This window comes from Podarcis gaigeae (assembly GCF_964106915.1).
Source record: "Podarcis gaigeae genome assembly, chromosome: 17".
In the NCBI taxonomy this organism is placed as follows: domain Eukaryota; kingdom Metazoa; phylum Chordata; class Lepidosauria; order Squamata; family Lacertidae; genus Podarcis; species Podarcis gaigeae.
Window position 1 is genome coordinate 7,507,670 of NC_139694.1, and position 27,421 is coordinate 7,535,090.

At 44.8% G+C, this 27,421-nt stretch overlaps 3 protein-coding genes across 7 annotated transcripts in view; 2 read left to right on the forward strand and 1 right to left on the reverse strand.

The window, feature by feature from the left end:
- ELP1 (elongator acetyltransferase complex subunit 1) overlaps positions 1–27,421 on the reverse strand; it is a 192,582-nt gene that overhangs the window by 124,041 nt on the left and 41,120 nt on the right. Inside the window, exons 34-37 of one of the 2 annotated variants that reach the window (XM_083718414.1) lie at positions 26,734–26,861; positions 25,242–25,396; positions 24,138–24,216; positions 22,453–23,205 (exon numbers count right to left, since the gene is read on the reverse strand). The exons of the other annotated variant lie outside the window; for it this stretch is intronic. Coding sequence (XP_083574540.1) covers positions 23,138–23,205; positions 24,138–24,216; positions 25,242–25,396; positions 26,734–26,861 — 430 coding nt within the window. The 3' untranslated portion in view covers positions 22,453–23,137. Of the gene's footprint in view, positions 1–22,452; positions 23,206–24,137; positions 24,217–25,241; positions 25,397–26,733; positions 26,862–27,421 lie in introns of those variants that run through there. 2 annotated transcript variants of the gene reach the window in all.
- Positions 158–17,013, forward strand: APTX (aprataxin). Of its 4 annotated transcripts, none has more exons than XM_083719601.1 (8): positions 158–257; positions 2,753–2,886; positions 4,946–4,992; positions 7,559–7,870; positions 8,773–8,832; positions 8,938–9,164; positions 12,726–12,829; positions 16,720–17,013. In XM_083719601.1, the coding sequence occupies exons 1-8, from the start codon at positions 244–246 to the stop codon at positions 16,872–16,874; spliced, it is 1,053 nt and encodes a 350-aa protein (XP_083575727.1). In that variant the 5' UTR covers positions 158–243; the 3' UTR covers positions 16,875–17,013. The 4 variants fall into 4 exon arrangements, with proteins under 4 accessions (XP_083575727.1, XP_083575728.1, XP_083575729.1 ...); XM_083719602.1 differs by lacking the exon at positions 158–257 and adding an exon at positions 272–330; XM_083719600.1 differs by lacking the exon at positions 158–257 and adding an exon at positions 360–672.
- On the forward strand, positions 18,704–20,525 carry ACTL7A (actin like 7A). Its single transcript, XM_083719440.1, has one exon. The coding sequence runs from the start codon at positions 18,812–18,814 to the stop codon at positions 20,036–20,038; it is 1,227 nt and encodes a 408-aa protein (XP_083575566.1). The 5' UTR covers positions 18,704–18,811; the 3' UTR covers positions 20,039–20,525.

Here is a 27,421-nt window from a genome sequence, read left to right on the forward strand (position 1 = left end):
AATCCGCACCATCCCTAGGGTGGTCCCCGCGCCCCTAGGGAAATCCACACACACCCCTCCCAGTATTGAAAGTTGCTCACGACCAGCTCCATTGAGCGAGCAACTTCCTTGCTGGGTCCGCCTCCCAGCCGGCGGGCGGGCGCAGCGCTGCTCACGCGGAATCGAAAGAGCGGGTTTGATTGGCTGCCGGGCAGCAAAGGGAGCTGCTATTGGACACCGGCGTCCGGGCGGAGGCGGGCGGCGATGGCAGCGTGGAGGTGAGCGGAAGCTCAGGCGCGGGCCGGGCTGGCGGCGGGCAGGAGGAGCCGGGGGCCGGGCGGGGCAGCTGGGGTGTGTTGTGGGAGGCGGGCGACGTACCGAAGGCCGGAAGGGAAGGGAGGGGAGTCTGGAAAAATGACGAGCATCTCCAGATGGCCCCAATCTGTTGCCATTTTTCCTGTCTCACATTTTACCCTGCTAGTATGGGGGTGGGGCGTGTCATTTTAGGGACAGAAACTTAATTTTTGCAAAAAAATTTCAGCGTGGGGGGATCTTACAAATACGTTTTCGGGTGTGAGGAATTAAAACCTGTTATTTCTGTGATTTCGCTTCCTAAGAGAGTAGGCTTGGTGAAGCACATAAACTGCTTTGGGGGAACCTAAGAATTTAAATGTTACCTTCTGAAGCTGTCAGGTAATGCTACATAATAATAAAAATACATAATGTAAATGATATAAGAGGCAAGTACTTGGTAATATGCTACTTGCCAAGCAAAACTGAATTGTATTCATTAATTAATTTTGAATTCCCATGTCGTGTTAAAACTTTATTTAGCACTCCTCATTTTGGGAATTTGAAAGTTGGAAAATTCAGCACACCCTTTGTGGTCATTCAGGCAGTGGTTCATTCTACCCAGAGCCACCCATCCACAATTCCTGATCTGCAGCTGTTTATTTCATGCTGAAGTTCACTGCGCATTGAACTCCTTGGAATTTATTTCTTGGGAAATGGGAACAAGGCTGCAAAAGTCATAACTTTTATTAGGCCAGCCAAAAAAGTATGCAGGCCTTCTGGGTTCTTAAGAGCTCTAATATTGGCTAAGTGGTAAGCAGAAAAATAACCTGAAGGAAGGAACTGGGATTTGAACATACCCACACTCCAGAAATCACCCCAAATCATATGCCTATATCTCCAGGAAGCCTCCATGTCTCCTATAAGTGGCTGTATGCCGATAATCTAGTTTAAAACCAATTTTGTGTGCAACTCACTATAAAGGGTGATGCCCTCCTCCTACCCTGCACGTATTGAAAAGGAATGAGTTGACTAGCTGTGCTCCCTCACCCTGACAATAACCATCGGGCCATCCCAAATCATTTATTTTTAATCACACAAAGAAGCTGCTGTACACTGCTTCCTGTTCAAAATATCTACTTGTGCACAAGGCATTGTATTTACTTATTCAGGATTCATCTGCATTTCTGAACTGAGTAAGAAATTGGGAATTATAATGGAAAACCTAAGAATAATCTTTAATTTTGTTCTTGTCCCTTACTCCCAATTTCTGACGGGCTTTGCAGGCTGAGCCCTGGTTAAAATGAAAGCAAATTAATAACTGTTTCACAATTGAATCTTGTTAGGGGGGGCAAGAAACTATAGACAGTGCATTTGTAAACATGTTTACTTGGAAGTAGGACCCATTGAACCATGGTAGGCATGTTTAGGACTACAGTCACAATTCGTTTGTTTCTATTATCATAGCTGAATTTCTATGAACAGTTACTTCTGCTTAACTGTATTCATTTAGCATTTGTGTTCATGCACATAGCCCTGTGCCATGGTTAATAGTCGCAGGCGAAACTTAGGGCCTCATCAACCAAAAATCTTAAATATGCATGTCAGAGGCAGGTTCCCAACCTTGCTCCTGAAGGAACTTCCTTCTGAGGCAATTATCCTGTAGGAGACCAGAACTAATTTGTGGGTTGCTAGTTGGAAATTACAGGCATACTAAAAAGCTGAGGCTTAATAAATGTGTTAAAGTAGCAAATGTTAAAAGTAATGAGATTGTTCTACAGGTTATATTCAAGTGTATATGTATAAACAACACTGTTACAATGTGCTTGCTTGTCCTTTTAGGATATAAAACTCTGCATTTTTGTTTATGGAGCTTAAGCATACTTACTTGCGATTAAATCTTACCAGTTCTAATCTGACATTTTTAGGTAAATAGTTGAGATTTGATTGGTATTGTGCATGTAATATTTGAAACTATGCTGTATCTTAACGCTATTTCTGCACCGACGAAGTATTTGTGTTCTGTAAGTCTCGGTTTTCTTCCACCTGCAGAGAGATTGAATTCTAAAGATTATTTTGTTTTGTTTTGTTTTAGACATTTACGGTATATGCTGCGTAATTATTTGCATTTCTAAGCAGTGTGCGTAAAAACAAACCACAGAAAGTGGGACGATAAAACAACAACAATTCATCACAGAACAAAACACTACCTTAATATTCCCTCTGGAGCAAGAAAGTCTTAGTCATGTGCCTTACTCAAGTTCAGCAAGGAGGGTGCCTGTCTAATCTCAGTTAGACAGGGAGTTCCACAAGCTTGCACCCACTACGCTGAATGCAAGATTAAGACCTATCCAATGAGCGCTGTAAAATAAAATATAGATTTTATGGAAAACGTGTGGCTCGCTTGTTCCCGAGCTGAATTTAAGATTCACTTAGTAAAACTGAGTATTTATTTTTTCCCTTCTTTCTTTTCTCCCTTGAGCACAATGCGTGTGTGCTGGCTTGTGAGCAAAGATAGAGCCTGTCAGCGAATTAAACTGCCACATTTAGAAATGGTGATGCTAGGGCGTGGGCCCGAAACGGAGATAACAGACAAGAAGTGTTCCCGAAGACAAGGTAAAGTGGAGATGAAGGTTGCAATCCTAAACATGCTAGGGAGTAACTCCCGTTAAAACTCAGTAGTCCTCACTTCTGAGTAAAAATGCTTAGGATTGATTTCTTTTGGTGTAGCATCATAAGTTATTTGAAGCTAAATAGTTTGCAGGGGGTGCTGCTATAGGGCTAAAGGAGAGGCTAAAAGACCGAGAGCTTCCACTAAACTTCCTAGGGCTGCGGTCCTAACCCCCACTTGCAAAATGTTAAGACTTATTTCATAGTAGGCACAGTTAGGATTGTGCTGTTGGTAATACAGTCCTATCTTGGATCCCGAACGCCTTGGATGTTTTGGCTCCCGAATGCCGCAAACCTGGAAGTGAGTATTTGTGAACGTTCTTTGGAACCTGAACATCCAGCGGGGCTTCCGCGGCTTCCGATTGGCTGCAGGAACTTCCTGCAACCAATCAGAAGCCGCACTTTGGTTTCCGAACGTTCTGGAAGTCGAACGGACTTCCGGAACGGATTCCATTTGACTTCCAAGGTACAAGGAAGGTGACACAGCCCTCTGTTTGCCACATCAGAATGAGAAAACCAACATGGATCACCACAAGAAATACTTTGAACACTTTGAAGAACTAATGCTAAGTAAGATTAAAACCTCCAAAATTCTCTACAGTTCGCAGAACAAAATAGAAGCACGGAAAGTTGCTTTATATAAAAAGACTAAGAAGCAGAGGTGCTGGACTTCCCCTTTCCACCAACTGCACCTGATTTGGCACACAGAGTTGGTGGAAAAGTCAATTCGTCACAACAAGCTTGTTTGTAGAGTCGCAGTGCCAGGCCAACTGATAGAAATATGGTTCCTGTATGTGTCTTGCAGAAACAAAATATTAGCTGTGACTCCTGCAATGCAGGGCTTGGGCTAGATAACTCTTCCAACTGTGAAATTTTATGAGTCAGACCATTAACCGATTTAGCTCAGTAATAGCTACATTGACTAGCAGTGACTCCAGAATTTCACTGGTTTCTCCCAACCCTACGTGTAGACGTTGGGGACTGAACCTGGGAAATGAGGTGCCAGAACTCATATGTTGATAAAAACGCCATGGGCAGAAAAACAAACAGACACAAAAAGAGAGAGATGCCAATACTCTATACCAGTAAATAATGTCATAAAAATGCACTGCTTATAATACACCTGTTCTCTATAAGTTTAGATCCCCACCTGCACATTGCAAAAAGGTCTTTCCTTTTTTTGAACATCATATTAATTTATAGCCTGCAATTGTCTGTCTTGCATTGGCTCTTCGCACAGGACGTGTTAGCAAACCTGTGCTATAAAATGCAAGTAAGCCGAGAGAATGCTTGATCTGGTTGCCTTTGTTTCAGAGCAGGAACTCCCAACGCAATCAGTTCACCAGCATTTACTATCTGGATTGATAGGGGAAGCAGCACACTGACATTTTGCACCCGTAACTTCTAGAGAAGCTGGAGCTGAAATCTGAAGTGTGTGTACACTGATAAAGTTTGGAAAAGGCATTTCCAAAAAAAAAAAAAGGCATAGCAAGAATGGGTGTTTTGCTGCAACAGGCACTAGACTATCAGGGCCACCCCCAGTAAATAGGGAGAGGCGGAGAGATGGGTTGAATCCAGCGCCGCATGCCCAGAGTTCCATGTGTTACAGTGGTACTTCCACTTCTCCCTGTGCACCCTTCAAAATCTCAAAGCAGGCAAGTCTGCTCTGGAGGGTCCTTCAGTCCTCTGGAACAGATGTGAAACAGATGGAGTGAAAGGCTGGGCATCAGTAAAGTGTGGTTGCACTTCATGGAGTCATATAATCCTGAGCTTAATTTATTTTCCAGGCTAGTAGAGCAGGCCTTGATTTCCACGGCTCACAAATAAGTTGATGGACACCTGCCGCTTACTTTCTAAATTGAGTAAAATTAAATTAAGGTGTTTGCTCATTGGGATCAACCTGTCTTCCATCCCCAGTCCTTTCTGGTTAGTATACCCTTCAGCATAAAATGCTGGGGCATGGGAGGGGAGGCCTAACGTCACTCTCTGTCACTTTTCTTTTCAGTACAGCTAAAAGCAGACTGCAACAAAGGGTATGTCCAGGTTAAACAGGTATGTCCTTTCCTTCGCACGCAGGAATGCTGAGAGCACTTTATGAAGCTTAAGTGGAAGGGCAGAAATGCTTGTGTCCTGCGGTTTATGCCAGTTTCATCTGCTTTGAAAGCATAACTTTGCTTTGCACTCAGAAATCCAAAAGAGCTTTGGGCGGCGCTTTCAGGCGGCGCTGTCTTCGACAAGTTGGTGCCCTTCGTATGTTTTTGGACTACAGCTCCCATCATGCTGGCTGGGGCTGATGTGAGTTGTAGTCCAAAACATCTGGAGGGGGCACCAGGTGGACGAAGGCTGGTCTAAGCATTATATGTAATGAGCCCATCACTGAGTGCTTATTGCTCCCTTTTCTGCCCGTTCCCTCTTTTGCCACAACCCATGTCGATGCATTCTTTGGATAAAGAAATGGAAGTGAAATGAATAATGCAAAGCTTGCAAATATAGGCTCATTTCCTGGATTTCCGTGGTACTGGAGATAGATGTGAGATATTTTCAGTTGCTACATAGGGTCCTGCTGAGTGCGGGAAGGGCAGTGTATCTGCTACTGATCAAAGACGTCGCATTGTTTTTCCCTTTTCCCCGTGGAAGGTTTTGAATAAATGCAGCCGCTGCGAGTGAATTAATTCAACCACTTTTTCCCAACAAAGTGTAGTAAAATAAGGGGGGGTGGGACTTCCATTACTCATTGCCCTGTTTCGAAACAATTTTATGCCAGGTTTGGAACAGATTGAACATCTTCACTTGCATTCAACCCATGTCTTTTAAGTCCCACCTATTAGCTAAGTTATCTTTAGAAATCTCTGCTGCTTCCTCCTTCAGAGACTGGCCTCTGCGTCAGCTTAGTCTTCTCTGCCATTCTCACAGCTGTGCCGGGTCATTGCCTAAGCAACCATAGTGGCAAACAGCCATGTGGTAGTTGACCTGAAGGAAGGAGACCTGGGCAAAATGGAAGCTGCTTCTTTCTGGCTACAGGAAAAGGGTGGACTGCCAGGGGCTGCTAGCATAATTTTCTTTGTGTTTTGTTTGGGTCTGACTAAAGGTTGATAAGGCAATATTTCGATGCTGCAGGGAGGAGCTTAGTTCTCTGACCAGGAGTTGACTTCAGTGAAGGAGGCAGAGTTTAAAAATAAATCCAAAGATGGACTGTTCTCCCCCCCCCCCCACCTCTCTCTTTTTTTTTAAAGAAATAGTTTTGTTATTTTGTAAAAGTTCATATAAAGTGTACAGCCTGAAGACACAGAATGCATGCGGCAAATAACATGACTCAATCAAGAGCAGATGAGGAAAAGAAAAGAAAAACTGGTTGCCCAACCAGACTATTAAGTCAGTTCCAACATAACCTTTCTACAATGGGAAATGAGTTGGGTGGCCCATCTGTGCATTGTTATTAACATAAGAAATCCATTGAAACCAAATCTCACCAATGTGGTCCTTTTTAGAAGCATCCCTAATCACCGGCAATGATGAGTAAGTCGTTCTGAAAGAGTGATATTCCGTACGTTGCAAAACCAGGAACCCTGGGAAGGACATATCCCACCCCCACCCCCACCCCCCTTTCGTTCATTGTGAGCCTCTTTATTACCTTGAGCTGGCTTTGGATTTTATGGGCACTGAGATCCAGCAACGGTGTCTCCAGTTGAGTGGAAATAACCCGCGTCACATGGAGCAAACATTTCACTGTGTGCTAACATTTCACTGACTTTATAGGTAACAAGAGTGCTTTATTGCTTTGCCCAACCAGTTTCTAAGGCCTACCCTTCTTGAAGGAAGTGTATTTCACTCTGCTCTTCCTTTTCATAAAGTGGCTTTCATCCAGAATTCATACCCGTCCGAGAGGAATAGCCAAAGTAAGCTGAATTTATCTGATTCCCGCCCCCCCCCCGCCCGCCCGCCCTTTGCTCCTTGTAAGAGGCTTACAATCCTATACAATCAACAGAGAAATAAGCCTCATTCCATGGGACTTACTCCCAGGTGCATACGTATAGGACTGAAATCTTAGTCTAGACTCTAGACTGAAGTCGATAGAAGGAAGGTCGATGAAGGACTATAGGCTGAGGATCCTCTCCTTCCCGCTGCCGGCACCTATGCCCCACCCCCTGCAAAAGCCTCTCCGGAGGACTGCCCTGTGAACAATAGGGTGGGGCATAGGGGGCTGCTGCAGGGAGGGGAGGGTTCCCAAAATTGGGAAGAGCATGCTCCACTTCATATGGTTCAGGAGGAGCCCCATTTCTTTCCATAGAGGCTTTGGGGGGGTTAGGCAGGTGAATGCATCTGGGAAGAGGGAACAGGCAAATTTATTTCCATGAACTGCTTTAAGTTAACATATCACAGGATCCAACGCAATATTCCTTTCTAAAGTTTCGTACTGTTGTAGCGAATGTGTTGGATCGCCTACTACAAAGTAGACTTGTTCATCCCACTTGCGGTCTACTGCTAAAATGGCCAGGTTGTCAGTCGTTCGGCTGTGTAGGAAATACTACATGACCTTCCATGGATGCCGTATTTAGGGGTGTGAAAGTTCTGGTTCAGTGGCAAAACACCAATTCTGGCATTTTCTTTTGCTCCAAAGATAGGAGTCAACCCAACCAGCGTTGACCTAGTGGATATTGGCAAGGACCAGGAAATCAAACTGAAGCCAGGGCAAATTCTCCATATCGTCAACAATCTGTACCCGTACACCGTGCAATTCTCGGAGGAAATGGGGGCTTGTGGTGGTAAGGAGACGGTGGAGCCTAAAGCGGGGAAAAGACCACAGGATGAACTTGAGACTGGTGGCATGGAAAGCATGCCAGGCAAACACGCAAAAATGGCCCCTCAAGTCTCCGATTCCAGCTACAGCAGTAGTTCTATTTCTTCAAGTGGAAGCTCTGTCAACAAAAAGGTGAGCCAGGAAATATTAGTGGTAACCCCTGTTGTAGCACAAGTGGGTGGGTGAAGTCGGTGAAGCTCTCCTTTCACTGCAGGACCCGAGCGGTAGGTGAGATAACATTAGGGCCTTATCTACATTACAGGCTTGAATTGGTGCAATGGTCATTTGCTGCTCCTTGGAGTTGCACTTCAGTGAAGTGGAATTAAAGGCTTCTCAGCACCCTCGCCCAAGCAGTTCCTATAAATCTTTGAGGAGAGATATAACCCTGTTGATGTGTCTGCAATGTAGATCTTAGTAGGGGCAAAGGTTGTGCAAGACCTTGATATTGGAGCTTGACTTTTGGGTTTGCGGGGCAGGTGTAGAACACTGAACAGTGCTGCCAGACCTCACAGTTTGTGGGTAATTGGCGTTCCCAACTAGATCAGGGATTGCCTGACAGTCACACCTTATTCAGATAGGGTGAGGTGTGTGTGTGTGTGTGAACCTGTAGTCTTCCAAATGATATATATTGGACTGTAGCCTCCATCACCCATGACCATTGGCTATCCTGCCTGGGATTGATGGGACCTGGAGTCCAAGAATGTGTGGAGGGCCATAGGTTCCACACCCAGGGCCCTGCCATCGTGAAACGGGGGCAGACAGAAGGCACCATTTGAGTTTCCATCAAAGTACTGCTGCATTTTGGGCTATTTGCCTACTACTGTTGCTCCCAGGAACGACCTGAGAGTTACAAATATGTTGGCATTCAGTGCTCTTTCAGAATGCAATCAGAACCACAAGTGTCTCCTACAGCTATTTTAGCTATGTGACTTGGCTCTTTTAGGCTGCAGTCTTAAGCATACTTAACTAGGAAGTATGTCCCATTGAACGTTTCCAGACTTATTTTATCAGAGTTTCTGTGTTTTGTCCTATAGCCATGTTTGGAGTACTGGGCTCAAGGTCTGAAGGTCTCCATGCAAAACCCAGATATGCAGGTAAGGATCTCATTTTTAACTTGGGTCACCGTGGTGCCTGAGGATATATGCTCCATGATAGCAAAATCAGTGCAAGACCGTAGGACTTCTGTGTTTCTCTGCTAGGTCTACAAGGATGAAAAGGCTGTAGTTATAAAGGACAAGTATCCGAAAGCTCGCTATCACTGGTTAGTGCTGCCGTGGCAATCCATCTCTACCTTGAGTAAAGTAACTCAGGAGCATCTCGAACTTCTGGAGCACATGCATGCGCTCGGAGAGAAGGTCATCCAGCAGTGCCCTGAAAAAGACAGCTTGCGCTTCAGACTGGGCTACCATGCCATTCCCAGCATGAGGTAATCCATAATTGTGTTCGGAACTGGGTTGTGACCTGTTGGTTCAGGGCGAAGGCCCATTGTCATGGACCGGCTGGATGCAGAGGAGTGGTGGGAGGAACCACCTGGAGAACCTCCAAGGGAAAAAGGCTCAGAGCCAGGGGATTGGTGGTGGGATGACAAGGAGTGGTCAGAGGGAGAAGAGAGAGCAGACTGAGAGGAGGAGGTGTCGGAAGCTGAAGAGGTAACAGGGTTTAGTGAGCAGGAAGAGGCTGTGCCAGAAAGCAGCCCAGAATCAGAGGCTGGAGAGGGGTGGAGCTAAGAGGCAGAGATAAGGCAGACAGCTGAAGAAGCCAGGGGGTCTCCCCCTCCTGCTGTGACCAGCTCCTCTCCTTCCTGGTCTCTCAGTACTAGGAGAGGTATGAAGAGAGTAGAGCAAAGAGATTTGGGAAGGACTCAGGGCGCAGGAGATTTAGGGAACTATGGTAAGGTTACCAGATTTTTTTCAATGAATCTGGGGACACTTTTCAACTTCCTACTAGTTGAAGCAACACCCTAGTGGTCCCGGGCCCTAAGGAAGTCAGATTAGCCTCAACCAGAGCCAGGGCCTTTTCAGCACTGGCTCCGGCCTGGTGGAACGCTCTGCCTCATGAGACCAGGGACCTGCAGGATCGGATTTCTTTCCGCAGGGCCTGTAAGACAGAGTTGTTCTGCCTGGCTTTTGGCTTGGAATTAACTTGATCCGCTCCCCCTCTTTCTTTTTCCTTTTCCTTCTGTGATGGAACTCCTACTAAGGGACTTCCCTGGCTTTTTTTCTGGCCCACGTAGGACCAGTCTGGATAGTTAGCCTTGGTGAAGACTTAACGTTTTCATCCCCCAAAAGGTTTTTGAGTTTCTACTGAAATGAGGCTGCATTTTAATGCATTTTAATCTTGTTTTTTAAGTTGTATTTCAATCAATAGCTTTATATTTGGTGTTAGCCGCCCTGAGCCTGGTCTTGACTGGAGAGGGCGGGGTAAAAATAAAAATTATTATTATTATTATTATTATTATTATTATTATTATTATTATTATTACTAAATAGGAAAATGAAGGATAAAGTGCGAGACTGGTTACACTACGCTCAGATTAATGAAGTTTTTAAAAATGACAAAAAGTTAGGGTTCCAGGTGGCGAAATCGAAATTGGAAACAGAACTGTTAGAACCTAAGACTAAGGTGCTTTCAAGAATGTATAACTTGCTGTTAAAATGGAATACACAAGATGAAATGGTTAAATCGGCTATGATAAAGTGGGCACAGGACATTGGGCATAATATCATGTTTGAGGACTGGGAAAGGTTGTGGACCAACGGGCTGAACTTCACTGCATGTAATGCTTTGAAGGAAAATGTAATGAAAATGATACATAGATGGTACATGACCCCAGTTAAACTTGCCAAAATATACCATTTGTCTGATAACAAATGTTGGAAATGTAAAGAAAATGATGGAACATTCTTTCACCTCTGGTGGACCTGCCCTAGAGTGAAGGCCTTCTGGGAAATGAAATATAATGAGCTGAAAAAGGTATTTAAGTATACCTTCACTAAGAAACCAGAGGCCTTCCTTTTGGGTATTGTCGGCCAGAAGGTGTTAAAGAAGGACCGAACATTTTTTATGTATGCAACAACGGCAGCAAGGATACTCATCGCTAAGCACTGGAAAACTCAAGATCTACCCACACTGGAAGAGTGGCAGATGCAACTGATAGACTATATGGAACTAGCCGAGATGACCGGCAGAATCCGAGACCTGGGAGAAGAGAGGGTTGAAGAAGACTGGAAGAAATTCAAGATTTACCTACAAAAATACTGTAATTTGGTTGAATGTTAAGATGGAGGCTAGATCATAAATAATTGACCACCACTAAATTAGATGCAACTAGGATGATAAGTGAGATTGAGGAAAAATCATAAACCTTTGGGAGAATTATTAGATTATATTCTAAATGAATGGGACATAAGAATGTAAACAAGATGATAAATTGCGGGCAAGAATTGACAATGATGCAAGTGGGAGCGGGAGACGTGAGGGAGTCCAAAGAAGTTAAGAAACTATGTTATGATATATGTTACATTGTTCATTATATTTGCATTTATGTTTTAAAATCTTAATAAAAATATATTAAAAAAATATATTATTACTAAATAGATGGATTTTGTCAGGGGACTGATTTGTAAATCCAGGGACTGTCCCCGGGAAACGGGGACGTCTGGTAATCTTAAACTATGGGAAAGTGGGGACCTTCAGTCCCCACAACTGCCTCAAAGGGGCAAGATCTACTGGGACGAGTTGCTGGGCTCATTAGTCCTGGCTTACTGAGTTGTCCTGGCTTTCCTTGAATAAAGAGTTAACTTCCCTGATGCCGTGTGAGTTATTGCTGACCCTCCCCTGCCACCCATCTGGCCCAGCATCCTGGTCTCACAGTGGCCAACTAGATCACCTTGGGAAGCCTGAAAGCAGGACAGGAACAAAAGGGCGCTCTTTCATGCTGCCTAGCAGCTTGTATTCACTGGAGGTAGTACACAGCCACAAACACCAGGGCTCCCCAGGCACAGACCCTGGAAACAACTGTGGGTGGAATTCAGCATAGTGGACCCTGCAAGCGCTGAACAAGGTCCATCTCACAAGATGACTTCTCCCTCTCCTCCCCTTGCGAGTCTCCCAGGGTTTCCCCCAACCTTCAAGAGCAGATTTAGAGGGCGCAAGGGGAGAGGTGAAGGGGGGGGGGATCCCATGGCAAGTGGACTTTGTTCCTCTCACCCAGCAACTTAGTTAAATCCCATTCTGTAAATTTAATTCTGGCAGCTGGCAGGTGCCCAGCACGCTTTGCCAGGTGCCTACTGGAGAGAATGCCTGCCTCCCCTGTGGACGCTTGCTCCCTCCTGCAGATTTGGTACATAACAGAGGGGTTGTGTAGCACATGGCTGGTTTCTTACTTTGCCCCACACATGTCCACAGTAAGGAAGCAGCAAACGACAAAAAATAATGGTTGGCTCCGGCAACACGCCAGAGTTTGTCAACCCTTGAGAACGCTTGTGCAAAAGCTGTTTGTGCCACTGCTGCTATTTTGGATCCAGCACGTTCCATGAGTTTACAGGCCAGATTTAGCCCACTCACTGCTTCTCTATTTCTCTTCTAAATTTGTGAAGTGGGAGTAGAAGTTACTTATTTCAGAAGGCCTCGGTGACAACATACAGCATCATTAAAGTATGCTTGCCATAAGGCATTCTGCACATTACAGCAAGTTCTAAAAGTGCTTAATTGTAATCATTAGGTCTGTTGGCCAATTAAGGATTTGTTTATTTTTCAGTTGAGAAGTAATCTTGTTTTATAACCAGATTAACTTGTTTGTTAATTGACTAAATCGGTTTGTGGAGTACCAAAACTTCAGTTATAGGTGCTTTTTGAAATATGTAAGTATGAGATGCTGTAAACAAATTTCCTACCTTTTGTTAAAAGGAAAGGCCAGCTTTAATAATTTGTTCATTACCTGTTACAGCAACATATAACGCACATCCTTGTTGTGTTGTTTTCTCAGCCAGCTGCATCTTCATGTCATCAGCCAAGATTTTGATTCACCGTGCTTCAAAACCAAGAAGCACTGGAACTCTTTTACAACAGAGTACTTCATAGACTCCAAAGGTAAAAAACAACAACCTGATCCATCTCTTCTAAAATTACTCTTTATTTGTGAGTGTCTGTTTATTTGTCTGTCTTTGGACTTTCTTTTCTCCAAGAAACCTAGCCATGACCGCATCTTTCACACGCAGATTAAGCAGGTGGGAGGGTGTCTGATTTTAACATAAAAGGAGGCATGCAGGTGTAGTGAACTGAACCCTCCCCTCCAGGTACTTTCTCCACAGCTCTGCTCCGATACTACAACTGAACTGGCCTAGGACAAAAGGGAAGAGACCTCTCAAACACCTGCCTCTTAAAACAGCCACAACCTCCTCCTTTTATATGTGAATAGGCCAGGCAGGATTAATGTGGCTGCAGCTATTGTGTTAATTAGCTGGTATTGCAGGATTATTCTAAAGCAAGTTTCCTGGATGATCCCTTCACATTTTCATATTCATGCAGCTGTAGTAATGACTCTAGGGTAGGCATGGAGAACCTTTGACACTCCAGATGTTGCTGGACTACAACTCCCTTGACTGCTAGCTCAAGGTCATGTTTGCTAGGGCTGATGGGAGTTGTAGTTCAGCAATATCTCCACTCCTGTTCTAGGGGAGCATGTTGTTTAATCGATTAGTCGTGTCCGACTCTTCGTGACCCCATGGACCACAGCACACCAGGCACTCCTGTCTTCCACTGCCTCCCGCAGTTTCGTCAAATTCATGTTGGTCGCTTCTGTAACACCATCCAACCATCTCATCCTCTGTCGTCCCCTTCTCCTTGTGCCCTCCATCTTTCCCAGCATCAGAGTTTTTTTCCAGGGGGGCATAGGTGCCGTACAAATGTGAACTGCCTTGGCTTCTTCCCAAAAAAAGCAGGGGATTGTACAACCTGGGACTGCCTTTGTGGTGATTGCTCTTACATAAGCTGCTGTGGGATCTTTTCCATCTTGGGAGCAGGATAAAAAAGGCATGTAATAAGTAGTGGAGCTTGGTGAGGGTGCTGAGAATTAGCTGTTAAAAATCAGTCAGTGCCCCAAGTAACCTACCCCAGATTTGCAGGATACACCTGGGAGATGAACCTATGTGTGGGGCGTAGAGATTCCCCTAGGAGTTATTCCATCACCCCCTGGCTGCGAAACAGGATGCCAAAACTTTCCAGAATTGTTTTCCAATACAGTCATACCTCATGTTACGTTTGCTTCAGGTTGAGTGCTTTCAGGTTGCGTCCCGCAATGACCGGGAAGTACCAGAAAGGGTTACCTCCGGGTTTTGCCGCTTGCACAGATGTGCAAAATGACGTCATGCGCAGAAGTGGCGAGATGCGCAGACGCGGGTTGCGTTCTGCTTGTGTTGCGAACGGGCCTCCGGAACGGAAGCTGTTCGCAACCAGAGGTACCACTGTATAAGACACACTGGCATCTTGTATATAGAAGCTATGAAATGGGGATAGCTCAGTTAGTAGAGTATGAGACTCTTGATTTCAGGATTGTGGGTTTGAGTCCCACACTGGGCAAAAGTTTCCTGTATTGCAGGGGGTTGGACTAGATGACCCTCAGGGTCCCTCCCAACTCTACAGTTCTGTTATTCTATGATCACCTGATGTGGGCCACAAACAGCCCTAAAGAGAGTCTGCTGCCACATGGAGAAAATTGCTTGACCCACAGCATTTGAGCAAATCACCGTGTTGAGACAGCTGGCATATGGAGCAGCTTAAAGCAGCATCTGTGTGGCCACTAATGTATACAGCTTAGTTTCCAGTAAATGAGAGTTGCTATACAGTGGTGCCCCGCAAGACGAATGCCTTGCAAGACGAAAAACCCGCTAGACGAAAGGGTTTTTCGATGCGCTTCGCAAGACGAATTTCCCTATGGGCTTGCTTCGCAAAATGAAAACGTCTTGCGAGTCTTGCAATTTTTTTCGCTCCCCCCCTTTTTTCTAAGCCGCTAATAGCCTTTTAGCCGCTAAGCCGCTAAGCCTTTAATAGCCGCTAAACCGCTAAGCCACTAATAGGGTTGCTTCGCAAGACAAAAAAACCGCTAGACGAAGAGACTCGCGGAACGGATTATTTTCGTCTTGCGAGGCACCACTGTAATAACATGGAGAAGGGGAGGGAGGGACTGTTCTAATGCAGAGATCTCAGTCACTAGAGGCTGAGCCACCTAGTCTCAAAGTTAATATACAACGGATTCACTCCCCTGGTCTTGCTTTCAATCCACCTCCACTGCTGCTGAGAATTCTGCTGTGTCTTTGCATCAGATGTTGGCTGGATCATTCACTTGCTTCTGAGGCAGGTGCAGCAGATTACCCCATCCTCGGAGGTTTCCTTTTGTGTCTCTGCATGAGTTAGTGCTCTGGTCACACATCTCCTTCCAATGGAGAGTGATGCATATCCTTTCACGTGCCAAAAGCAAACATGTTCAGGTCTGAGGTTTAGAATGCTGTGTTCCGGATAGAAGGGACTGACATAACCCGTGACCAGGAAGAAGGGATGTTGGATTAAAATTAGAGGAAAAGTTTATAATAAGAAAAATTACTTTTTACTTTTGGAATTAGTGTAACACTAATGGAATATTAGGAAATATGTTGGAAAGGAACAAATTAGCTTTAGTAGAAAGGAGTTAAGGAGTTACGTACAAACATGGTTTAAATTTTTGAAATTTTAAGGTATTTTAGGTAAGATAAGATTAAAGAAACTAAGGTAAATTGAATAACAGAATATAGTAAAAGATGGAAAGGATATATGGATTTAATTAATAAGATCATTTAAATTAAAATTGAGAAATATGGGAAGAATTTGCTGGAATAACAAATTAACTTAGAATACAAAAAGGGAGGTGTGAGGAGGTCCAAGAAATAAGTAACTGAAAAGATGTAATTTGAGATTTTTTTTGTTTTTTCTTTTTTTCTTTTTTTTCTTGCTGTATTTTTCTGATTTTCTTTTTTTGTAATGGTGAAACTCTGAATAAATATTATTTTTTAAAAAAAATAGAATGCTGTGTTCCTCCAATTTTGTGTCTTCCCAGTATCATGTTTGGGAAGCGCTGCATGAGAATGCAGTGGGAATGCCAACAGATAGTGATGTAAACAAATCTGCTCCTTTTCTCTTATGGGGTATCCAAGAGCCCTTATAGAGTCCTTAAGTGGGTTCCCTATCGGTAGGAGAAAATAACAAAGGCCAACCAGAGAATATTGAGAAGCAAAGCAGCTAGTAAGCCTGATCTTTATTAAACTGTTACAGCAGGGTCCTCACTCACCATACGCAGGAGGGAAGAGGAACCCAGAACAATGACATGCAAGCCCTTATCTAGACTTTTGAAATTGCCTACCCTGTAGTTCAAGACCACCCCCAAAACAACATACATACATCACAGAATGAGGCAGTCTACAACAGAAATCCTGTCTGCCAGGATACCGGACAATGGCCAGTGATTGCTTACTTGGGCAGCCTGGCCGTCTTTAGTGATGGTAAATACTTTAATTCCTGAATCCAGGTTACAGGCTCCCCCTATTAACACACAAAGATGCCCTAAAGACAGGTAAGAAAAAGACAATGGAGAGTTTTTCCCATTTCCTTCCTCCTTGCAGAGAAAGATTTGAGGTCAATTTGGGAGAGTCAAAATGGTTTCAGGATTGTTCTCCTGTACTATTTCAGACACGTTTACATACTTATGTGTTTGCCTTGTAAATTTATGAACATTTAATTTATATATTTGAGACCTTAAATTCTTATAACAATCAAGCAGCTGTCTGCACCAGCGGAATGTCATAAGAGGGAATCAATTCCCTCCCATTTACACAGGGAGCAGAGCTAAGCCATTGGCACACGTTTCCTAACTTTAACAAAACAGATATGGCCGAACCTGTAATCTCAAATAAAACATGTCTGTCTCTCCTCTCCCCCACCCCAATTTCCAGATCTGATTGCGATGGTGAAGAAGAAAGGGAGAGTAACTGTAGACAAGGACGTTGCCAAACTCTTGAACCTGCCTCTGAAGTGTCACGTGTGCAAACGGCAGCAACCCAATATCCCCCAGTTAAAAGAGCACCTGAAGGAACATTGGCCAAAATAAGATGAAGAAGTGCTCTTCTGATCCACTTGCTACGTTTTACTGATTGTTGGGTTATCCGGATCCCAAAGTTGACATGCTCATTTTAATTTAAATACCAAGTTGCTTATTAAAATGCCCACAAAGGCGCAAGTATTTAGAATGGCCAGGTCTGCTTTAGTGTGACAGATTGTGGAGCGGCCTGGCAGTGGTTTGTGATGTCTCTGGTAGCGCATGGTGTTCCTGGGTAGGTGGAACCAAAAGGAGTAGCCTCAAACCCTTTCTAAAGGGCATTTATCTTTTGGAGCGGGTGGAGCTGGATTGAAATCAAACTGGGTTTTATCTTGTGACCAAAATCTCTTCCCCTTCAGTAGAGCTGGGTGATAATCTGGTTTTCAACATCGTGATATATCACCATCTAAACATTGCGATATAGCAATAGATCACCATGTCTGAAAAAAAGGATGGAGCTATGTAGAGACACGGGCTGGCTTCATGATTTTCCCTGTATTGTGATTTTCCCTGCTCTTGTGATTCACTGCTCACTTCATGAGGCAGAGCAGAGTTAACGAACTGCAGGAATCAAGAGAAGCATTGGCTGGCTTCACAGTTTCCCCCACATAGTGATTTTTTGCATAGCACACACAAACACATCATGATTCCCAATATACTGTATTGCCAGGTCAAAAACTATGAAACCGATATCACAATACGGATTTCAAACTGGTTTTGAGAAATTTGCAGTAGATCACCAAGGGGTTGACTCCTAATTATCTAACGACTAAAAATAATTTCACCCAGACTGCAAAATTAGGTGGCTAACAAAATGCTTGGTGAGGGGAGTAGATTTTTGTATGGAAGAACTTACAAACTCGCTTCTAGTAACCATCTCAGATTCCTGGAATCAGCATGTTCCCATTCCTGAATTATTAGTGTATTTCCATCCATATGGGACACACTTATGCCTTTGGCTCCGTTTGGTGGACCTCAGGGTTCTAGTGTGACATGGGGGAACCAAGTAGATCCTGTAGGCCATGTTGGTAACCCGAAAGGGCCAGATAAGGCCATTGGGTCTTTTTTCCAATATCCCTGTTATCCTAGAAGAGATCAAGATGCTTAAAGAGGGGGTTAACTGAGGTATACAGTTTCACATTGTATTCCTAAGGCTATTCCACAGATGTTAGCTGTAAGCCAGAACACTTAATAATATACCAGACCTTTGCTCACTTTCATACTGAACCATCTACAACATGCCCAATAAATTACAGATCAAATAAGAGTACCAGCAATTGTTAATTTATTTTGGCAAACCCCAAATCGACCTTAATTCTGCCAGGAGCTCGTCCTACTCTTGAGTAGGACCCTGGTAGAGACACATGCGTGACTGGCATGTTCACTCCCTCCTGGTCAATCGTTTGGGAGCTTCAAAAGCTTTCTTCTGCCCGAACATCACAGCGACCGATGCCAACAGACATCAGCACACTTAGGGATCCGCAGAGTCTTCGCAGTTGCCTGACAGACCTCAGCAACTCAGCATTTTGGCTAATCCACTTTATTTACATATAAACACACACGGAGCACTGCAGCATGGCTCCCTTTCTCTCTAGCATCAGACAGCAAAGAGAAAAAGAACAAAGGACAATAGTCCCACTTCACGGAACACAGTAACACAAACATCCTGTCTTTGTCACTTCCCACTCCGTGGAGTCAAAACATACACTGTCATGTGATAGACAAAAATCCCATGACTGCAATCACGGAGCAGGAATTCTAACAAATTCCTCCAGTGCAGACGCATATTATGACCATTTCCTGCTTGCGTCTGCAATGTGATGTCATAATGCACAATGCCAGTGTCATCAAGGTTCTGAAGGTTCTGAAACCCACTGTGGGCATCTCCGCTTGTTTGAAATGGAGCCCAGCACCTAGAGAATGGGCGTAAATGAGAAACGAGACAGAAAATGTCTAGCCGAGGAAGTGCAAGTTCTGGGTCCGTGCCGATGAAGAGGGGGCCGCTTATGAGGCCTGGTTCAGCCAGGGCTAGAGATGAAGGGGAGGCAACTCCAAGGATGGTGGTGAAGGAGACCAGAGCTGTCGTTGTAGACATTGGCACTGGCTCCTGCAAGTGTGGGTTTGCTGGGGAACTCAAGCCAAGCCATGTGGTCTCATCAACTGTGGGTAAGCATATTCAAGAGACGGCAAAAACAGGAGACAACAGGAAAGAGACTTTTGTCGGCCGAGAACTTCGAGATGCGGGAATACCCCTGAAACTTGTGAACCCTTTGAGACATGGGATCATAGTGGACTGGGATACTGTTCAAGACATGTGGGAACATCTTTTCCTGAAGGAGATGAAGATTCAGCCCGAGGAGCACGCAGTCCTAGTATCTGATCCGCCCCTGAGCCCTACCACCAACAGAGAAAAATACGCAGAAATGCTCTTTGAGAGCTTTTGCACTCCTGCCATGCACATCGCTTACCAATCTAGATTGTCCATGTATTCCTATGGCAAGACGTCGGGTCTAGTCGTAGAGAGCGGCCACGGTGTTTCCTATGTGGTCCCCATTTATGAAGGCTACACCATGCCAAGCATTACTGAAAGGGTCGACTACGCTGGGTCCGATGTCACACAACACCTCATGAAGTTATTAAATGACTCCGTGAACTTGTTCACAGAGAGAGACTGGCCCATTCTGGAAGATATCAAAGAGAACCACTGCTTCACTTCCGTGGACTTCCAACAGGAGACAACAGCACCTTCCAGGAAATATGAGATGGAATATGAGCTTCCTGACGGGCAAACCATCATTATCGGCAAAGAGAGATTTCTGTGCTCCGAAATACTCTTCAAGCCGTCCTTGATCAACTCGCAGCAGCTGGGCCTTCCTCTCCTCACCATGACTTCCCTCAATAAGTGTGACGTCACTCTCAAAAAGAACCTGATGGGCAACATCTTGTTGTGTGGGGGCTGTACAATGCTTAAGGGCTTTGCTGACCGCTTCCAGAGAGAGCTGATTAAAATGTGTCCAAATGACAACCCCATTTCATCAGCTGCCCCTGAGAGGAAAACGTCTGTGTGGACCGGAGGCTCCATCTTGGCCTCCCTTAAGGCTTTCCAGCAGCTCTGGGTTTATAGGAAAGAGTATGAAGAACGAGGTCCTTTTTACATCTACAGGAAATGTTTCTGAGCTCCCATCTCTGATTAAACTCTTACACAGACACACATACCCCTCAAGCTAGATGCAGAGAGGCTAAAGAAGTCTCACACCCGCTTTTCTGTTAGTACCCATCGAAAAGTTACTTGACCTGTGAGCACTAATGAACTGCTTACTTTCCGTTCTCCCTGTATTAAAAGCCCATAGTAAACACTCTGCAGTTATAACAAAGTGGTTTTCCATTTCTTGACACAAAGCAGCACAGGAAATTTGCACATGGGCAAGGCCTTCCTGCTGGATCCAGTCGTGAGTTATGTCACGTTCTCAGGAAGCAAGTGTAGCATCAAGCTGGATTTCTGTCTTATAGAAGAAATGGAAAACTGGAATTATTTTTGCCTTATGCTCCAAACGGTAATGGAGTTGAACATGAAAACACTGCCTGCTAGGCCAACATCTTTCAAATATTTTTGCTTGGGGAAAGGGACGAGCCTTTTCACTTATAAAATGTGTTAAGTGTGAATTAGTCAAAAGTTGTGTTCCTTTCAGGGATGCCTTACTCCTTTTCTATCTCGAGAACAGCAGTGCAGAGCGAAACAAACGAAAGTTAAAAGTTGCTATATCAATATAGCAGTTACACACGCACACAATCGGGCATAATCCAGCACTGCAATCCTATACACACACTTAGGTAAAGGTAAAGGTACCCCTGACCATAAAGTCCAGTTGCAGACAACTCTGGGGATGCGGCGCTCATCTCGCTTTACTGGCTGAGGGAGCCGGCGTTTGTTCACAGACAGCTTTCTGGGCCATGTGGCCAGAATGACTAAGCTGCTTCTGGCGAACCAGAGCAGCACACTGAAATGCCGTTTACCTTCCCGCCGGAGCGGTACCTATTTATCTACTTGCACTTTGATGTGCTTTCAAACTGCTAGGTGGGCAGGAGCTGGGACCAAGCAATGGGAGCTCACCCCGTCACGGGGATTCGAACCACCGACCTTCTGATCGGCAAGCCCTAGGCTCAGTGATTTAGACCACAGCGCCACCAGCACACACTTAAAGGTAAAGGTAAAGGTACCCCTGCCCGTACAGGCCAGTCTTGACAGACTCTGGGGTTGTGCGCCCATCTCACTCAAGAGGCCAGGGGCCAGCGCTGTCCGGAGACACTTCCGGGTCACGTGGCCAGCGTGACAAAGCTGCATCTGGCGAGCCAGAGCCGCACACGGAAACGCCGTTTACCTTCCCGCTGGTAAGCGGTCCCTATTTATCTACTTGCACCCGGAGGTGCTTTCGAACTGCTAGGTTGGCAGGCGCTGGGACCGAGCAGCGGGAGCGCACCCCGCCGCAGGGATTCGAACCGCCGACCTTTCGATCGGCAAGTCCTAGGTGCTGAGGCTTTAACCCACAGCGCCACCTGCGTCCCACAGCGCCACACACTTACCTGGGAGTAAATGCCATTGAACTAAATGGAATTTGGTTCTGAGTAGGCATGCACAGAATTTATGTTGCTAATAGCCCTACTCTTAACTAAAAACTTGAGGCATACTTTGCTCTTTTCAGTAAGATAGTTTTCTTTTTATTACGGGCAGAGAGAATTATCCACCTTCAGAGAAGTCCCTCTAATAATTCTGCCCCCCTGCCTCATGTTTTGATTTCATTAAATTACCGTATTGGCCCAAATATAAGCTGCAGCTTTAAAACTGGAGGGCGGGGGGAAGGGAAAAATACCCGAATATAAGCCGCTCCATTCCTCGCTGCTCCTGGCTGCATACTGGTTGGGGGGGGAGCCGCGCTGTGTTGCGGCACCCTTCCCCTTCCATGCTCTTTCCTTTCCTGACCTTAGGGGAGAGGACGGGGGGGGGGGGAGTATGTGTGGGGCAGGCGCCACTTCCCCACGCTCCTGGCACTGTTTGCCCTGCGCTCCTGACTGCTTACCGTAAGGTCACAAATATAAGCCTCACTTTAACTTTTCACGGTTGGAATTTGGGGGGAAAGTGTGGCTTATATTCGGGCCAATACGGTATATGTTTTTCATTTATTACGGACCTGGAGACAAGGACTACCTGCAGGCACTAATCAAAGCAGGTGTCCCCAGGTGTAGTCAGAGGGAACATAATGCAGCTACTTTGCTGAAGTTAAGCCAGCCTGGATCTAGGCAGTGCTTGGATGAGAGAGCACAAGGGAATCCCACGAATGTCACCTGGAGTACCGTGAAGGCGATATAAAAATATTAGTATTTTTAAATTTTAAAAAACCACACAAACAAATACTTAGTGTAAGATTTTAGTTTTGCTACGAGAAAACATCTTTCCATAAAAGGATTATGTGCTCCATTGATTCATCAGCTTTTCCATGGAGATTTCCCCCCCTCCAAAAAAAGGAAAATGCAGGTACTAAAGTTTGTTCACAAAGAACAGAAGAACCAAAAGATATAGAGACCCAGAATGGGAAAAGGTGACAATGAAACTTTATTAGCCCCTCTTTCTCCTTGATTTTGAGAAAAAAGGGGCAGCTCCTATAAATATTTTGTCAAAACATGGTATTTCAAGGTTAGCGTATGAAAATCCACCATCAGATACTCAGTTGATACAGCTGTGGTGTGGTTGTACCAGGAGGAGTGCTGTGCTCTTGAGGGAATTACAAAGCTTCACTTTTGCTATGCAGGGTAACTGATGTCCGTATTTGAGTTTGAGTTGGGTGTCCTTAAAACACACAGAGAAGTCGCCATTCAGCCTAGAAAACCACAATGCAGCTAAGGCGCAGGTCTGCTTTCAAGTTTTAAAAGATCGTTTTGTGATATCCACTGCCAACAAAGGGACCAAAGAGCAAAAAAATGTTGTTTTGAGGCAACCATTTTAAATAAACAGATGTTGCCTGCTTGTTTTGCAGAGGCTTTTGTGTTTGGTTGTCCAGGTAATCCATCTGAACTCAGCAGCAGGAGAAAAGAGGAGGGAGGAAGGCAGCCCATAACTCAGAGCTATGTAACAAGGTTGGTCAGCACTGACTTTGGCCTGCCAATCGCTTGTCACTTCAGGATACATGATCAGCTGCAAGATCTGGAGAAGGCACATATTTCAGAATCTGAAGACACAGAAATACAGGCGCTCAGTCCATCTAACAGCTTCAGGGTCTGGATTATTGGAGAAGGTTCAGTTTCCACTGGATGCTTTTGTTGAGTTTGGGAGGTATAAAGAATTCAGGATCTGGGAGAGAGGGGGGAAACAAAAGACAATGCTAATAATTATAGACAAAAATAAGCAGGCAAGCAAATGCATTTTACATGTAATATGGGGAATTCAGAAACAGTGGCGTAGCGTGGGGGGTGCAGGGGGGGCCGGCCGCACCGGGCGCAACATGGGGGGGTGCGCTCACACTCACAGCTCTCTGCCCCTACTAAAATCCACAGGTTAGGGGGCGCAAATTACTTGCCTTGCCCCGGGTGCTGACAACCCACGCTACGCCACTGTTCAGAAACTGAAAGGAGGTGCAAATGCCGAAACCGCACAATAGCATTTTTTTAAAGGGGGGGGGGAGAGAAGGAAATTTGTGATTCCTACCATTCCACCTGCTATTGGAGGCATACTTAAAATGAATCAATGAAGAGTATAAAAATCTGGCATTCCCGTTTTTAATCTCATTGCCTTGTGATCAGCACAGATGGTTTCTGGAACTTTACTGAATGGTATGCCTCCTGGTAACCATATTTAATCAAGATTAATCACCAAAAAAACTCTGTGTGGTTTACATAATATCAAATATTCATTACAAATACCAATAAAACCAAGCATTATCGATAATGAAATTACATGGTATGAATTGTTTTATTTACTTATCAGGATTTTTATAGAAACAGAACATAATCTGAGTCACAAATCAGTAGGGGATCAGCTCCGGAACCTGTTTTGAATGCTAGGAGCCAGCTCAGGAATATATGAAGAAATAAAGAATAGTGCCTCTGAGCATGTGAAGAGTATGTTCCCTCAGCTCTCAAAATCAGAAGCAGCTTCCTCCACACCATTTGGGATTAGAGGGTTTCCAGTCAAACAAGTTTTCTCCTATATGTATACAGAAATTAAATGCTGAATTCAATCACAGTAACAATTGATTTGTGTAGTGTATAATTTCTCTCACCCACCTTGTGATGCTGGAGCCATTGTCTTTTGCTGATTGTAGGCAGCGCTTATGCTATTGGCAGTTGAATTAGGACCCAGGATCTAAAATTGCAAGGATAGGCAAGTGGAGCAATTAGTCTGTGACTCACTAAACATGCAATGCTAAGCCCAGCCACGGTTTAGTGAGCCCTACTGCTACCATGTTACCCAGGGCTAAGCTGTGGTTTTGCTCCACATTATGTTTGAACCCAGGTTCGTGGTTTGACTCCTCCAGACAGATCATGAGCTATAAACCCAAGAACAGGTCTGGGTTACAGCTCATGGCTTGTCTGGAGCTGAGTCCTGGTTCACACTATATGCTAAGCCAAGCCAAACCATGGTTTAGCCCTGGGTAGCACAGCACAGCACAGCACAAAAATGACCAGGAAGAAGCAAATTGCTGGCAGGCTCCTCTCTTCAAATCGCCATATTCATATAGTCATTCAAAGTCATCGTTTGGCTTAACGCTACGTCAATCAGGTCTATGTCTAACAATGAAATTGAAATTACCCTAAGAAGTGGGGGTCGTTTTATACATGGATAGTGCATAGGGTGGTCGTTTGATTGGTTGCTGCCACGGCTGTCAGCAGCTATCGGGCGTGTTATTGGTTGCTGCGTGCGTCAAGGGCTGGTCTTGATTGGTTGACGCTGTGGCAATACGGTGGGTGATTGGCAGCTTCTGCTGGCAAGAGGATAGAGGAGAGCCTGATTTTCTGCTGTGTGTGGGTGAGCGATTTTTGGCAACAACCCCCCCCCCCAAAAAAAAGCTCAACAACTCTGAGCCACCTCCCTCCCATTTTCTTAAATTTGAGTCCCCCCAAATAAAGGGCGTCTTACACATGGGGCGTCTTATACACAGAAAAATACGGTAATTGCTCCCTCTGGGTAGTCCTTGCTTGTCAGCACCATGATAATTGGGAGAGCATGCAGGATCAGAGCCCTGTGACTACTTTTTTTTCTTCAAAATGAAAAGTGGTTAGCTGCGGTCTTAGTAATGAACCAACAAGGCTGTCAGCAGTGTTTAAGCCCCTTGTGCTATAAGCAAATGCAGACAAGGCAAGGTAGTGATTACTCAGTTAAATTTGTACCGAGTTGGCTGGGATCTGCTGCAGATCTGGTGTCCAGATTTCAAGGAGGGATTGCTCCACCATGCGAAGGGTCTCCTCAAAGGCTTGCTGCAACTGCTGGGCTCGCCCGTCATAGCCAAAGAGGACGAGATGCTTTAAAAGGCTGTGTATCTCACCTAGGGAAGAAATTAAAGCACCCCATTATTATAAGTCAAAACTGAAATTCTTTAATTGTGGGGGATAATACACAAAGTTGCTACTTTGCCCTCCAAACCCAGCCTGGAAGTACCACAAGATTTAGGGAAGCTTTTAATGTTTAATAGACTATTGTATTTTAATATTCTGTTGGAAGCCACCCAGAACGGCTGGGGAAACACAGCCAGATGGGTGGGGTATAAATAATATAATTATTATTTATTCCACAGAATCCCCCTCTCTCTTGGGCCTGCACACAAAATGAGCACCTATTCCTTTCCCCTGGAAAATAAAAGGGTCTGGGGGCCTCTGCAGGACCTATTCCCTTCAGGGAGATTCCAATCCCCATCCCTGAATATTCAGGTTTCCGTTTAAGAAACAACAATAGGAGCCTTTTGCTCAATGAGATGTAGAGGCAGGAAGAGCAAACTGCCTTGTACCCTATTGATCAGTAAAAAGCAAACAACTTTTAAAGTTCAGGCCAAATATGTCAATGGCTCTGGCACTTCAAACATTTAATATATTTTCCTAAGTTTACTTAATAAGTTAAATATGTTGGGAATGTATTCTAGTGATGAAGGCAAACCAAGAAAAAAAGGGGGGGAACGTGGGTATCACTATTATTTTAACATACAGTGGTACCTCGGGTTAAGTACTTAATTCGTTCCGGAGGTCTGTTCTTAACCTGAAACTGTTCTTAACCTGAAACACCACTTTAGTTAATGGGGCTTCCTGCTGCCGCTGTGCCACCGCTGCACAATTTCTGTTCTCATCCTGAAGCAAAGTTCTTAACCTGAAGCACTATTTCTGGGTTAGCGGAGTCTGTAACCTGAAGCGTATGTAACCCGAGGTACCACTGTAAAGGACTATGTCCTGACATGTCAGAAGCTAGGGGTGCTCATCTTCAGGGAATATTGAGAGCAATAACAGAGAGAAAGTTCAACACCTCAAAATTCAGGCTTCTTCACTGAGTTAGCTAGCCTGTGTCAGGTTTTCATTGTTAACCTCTTCAAGTAGCTTTAAATCAGAATTCTCCAGCAGCGACATGAACGTTGGCCTCAGTACTCCTGGATCCATGCATTTTTGTTTTACTCACTTTGTTATTGGTCATTCTGCCATTTAGGCTTATCCATTAATGAAGGCAGCCTATAATTCAAAGCCACTGCATTTAGAAACTCTCTCTAGAAATTGTTAATTCCTTGCTCTTTGTGGGGGTTCCATTCCCCACTCCTTCCCCCGAACCCAGGCTTTTTCAAAATCGGTTCTGAGCCTCTTCCTTCAGACGGCATCCAAAGTTCGAAGAACCTCAGTGACTAACCTTTTAGATTGTCAATACTCCGGACTATTTCCCCTAAAACTTCCAGGAGTGCAACATCCTCTAAGGGGCTCCCTTCCTTCAGGCTGTGTTTCTTACGCTCTGCCTTGCGACGATTCTTTGACGAACGTCTACAATAGATGAAATGCCATGAAACATCTATACACAACAGTGAAGCTGGAGTTCTTTGGGGGCAGCTTTTTCTCCTCAAACTTGGGTCCCCAGCTGTTGTTGGGACTACAACTCCCATCATCCCTAGCTAACAGGACCTGTGGTCATGGATGATGGGAGTTGTAGTCCAACAACAACTATGGACCCAAATTTGGGGGGGAAATCTGTTTTACAAGGAGGAAATAAGAGGGGAACTATAAATGGAAAGGCAGATTGAGGAGAGCTTGGTTTTGTTGTCAATGCCTCCACATGTACTGTGGAAAGCTAGCATTTTAGGAAGAAGCTAGAACCTGTGGTCTGGCTGTGCTAGTTTTTTATGTGAAAGGATACTGGTTTTAGGAATAGGGTGGTAAGGAGAAGTATTCCATCATGTGCACCTACAGGCAGGCTGAAATGGTATAGCCTCAAGCAGAGTTTCCCAAACTTTGGTCTCCAGCTACCAAATTCCCATCATCCCTGTCCACTGGTCCTAATAGCTAGGGATGATGGGAGTTGTAGTCCAAAAACAGCTGGAGACTCA

Bases quoted from the DNA above. Each gene is read 5' to 3' on its own strand.
- ACTL7A (XM_083719440.1), top strand. From the start codon at position 18,812: ATGTCTAGCCGAGGAAGTGCAAGTTCTGGGTCCGTGCCGATGAAGAGG.
- APTX (XM_083719600.1), top strand. From the start codon at position 650: ATGTTACCTTCTGAAGCTGTCAG. The intron at 7,871-8,772 runs GTGAGCCAGGAA...TTTGTCCTATAG, and splicing joins GAAGCTCTGTCAACAAAAAG to CCATGTTTGGAGTACTGGGC. The intron at 8,833-8,937 runs GTAAGGATCTCA...TTTCTCTGCTAG, and splicing joins TGCAAAACCCAGATATGCAG to GTCTACAAGGATGAAAAGGC.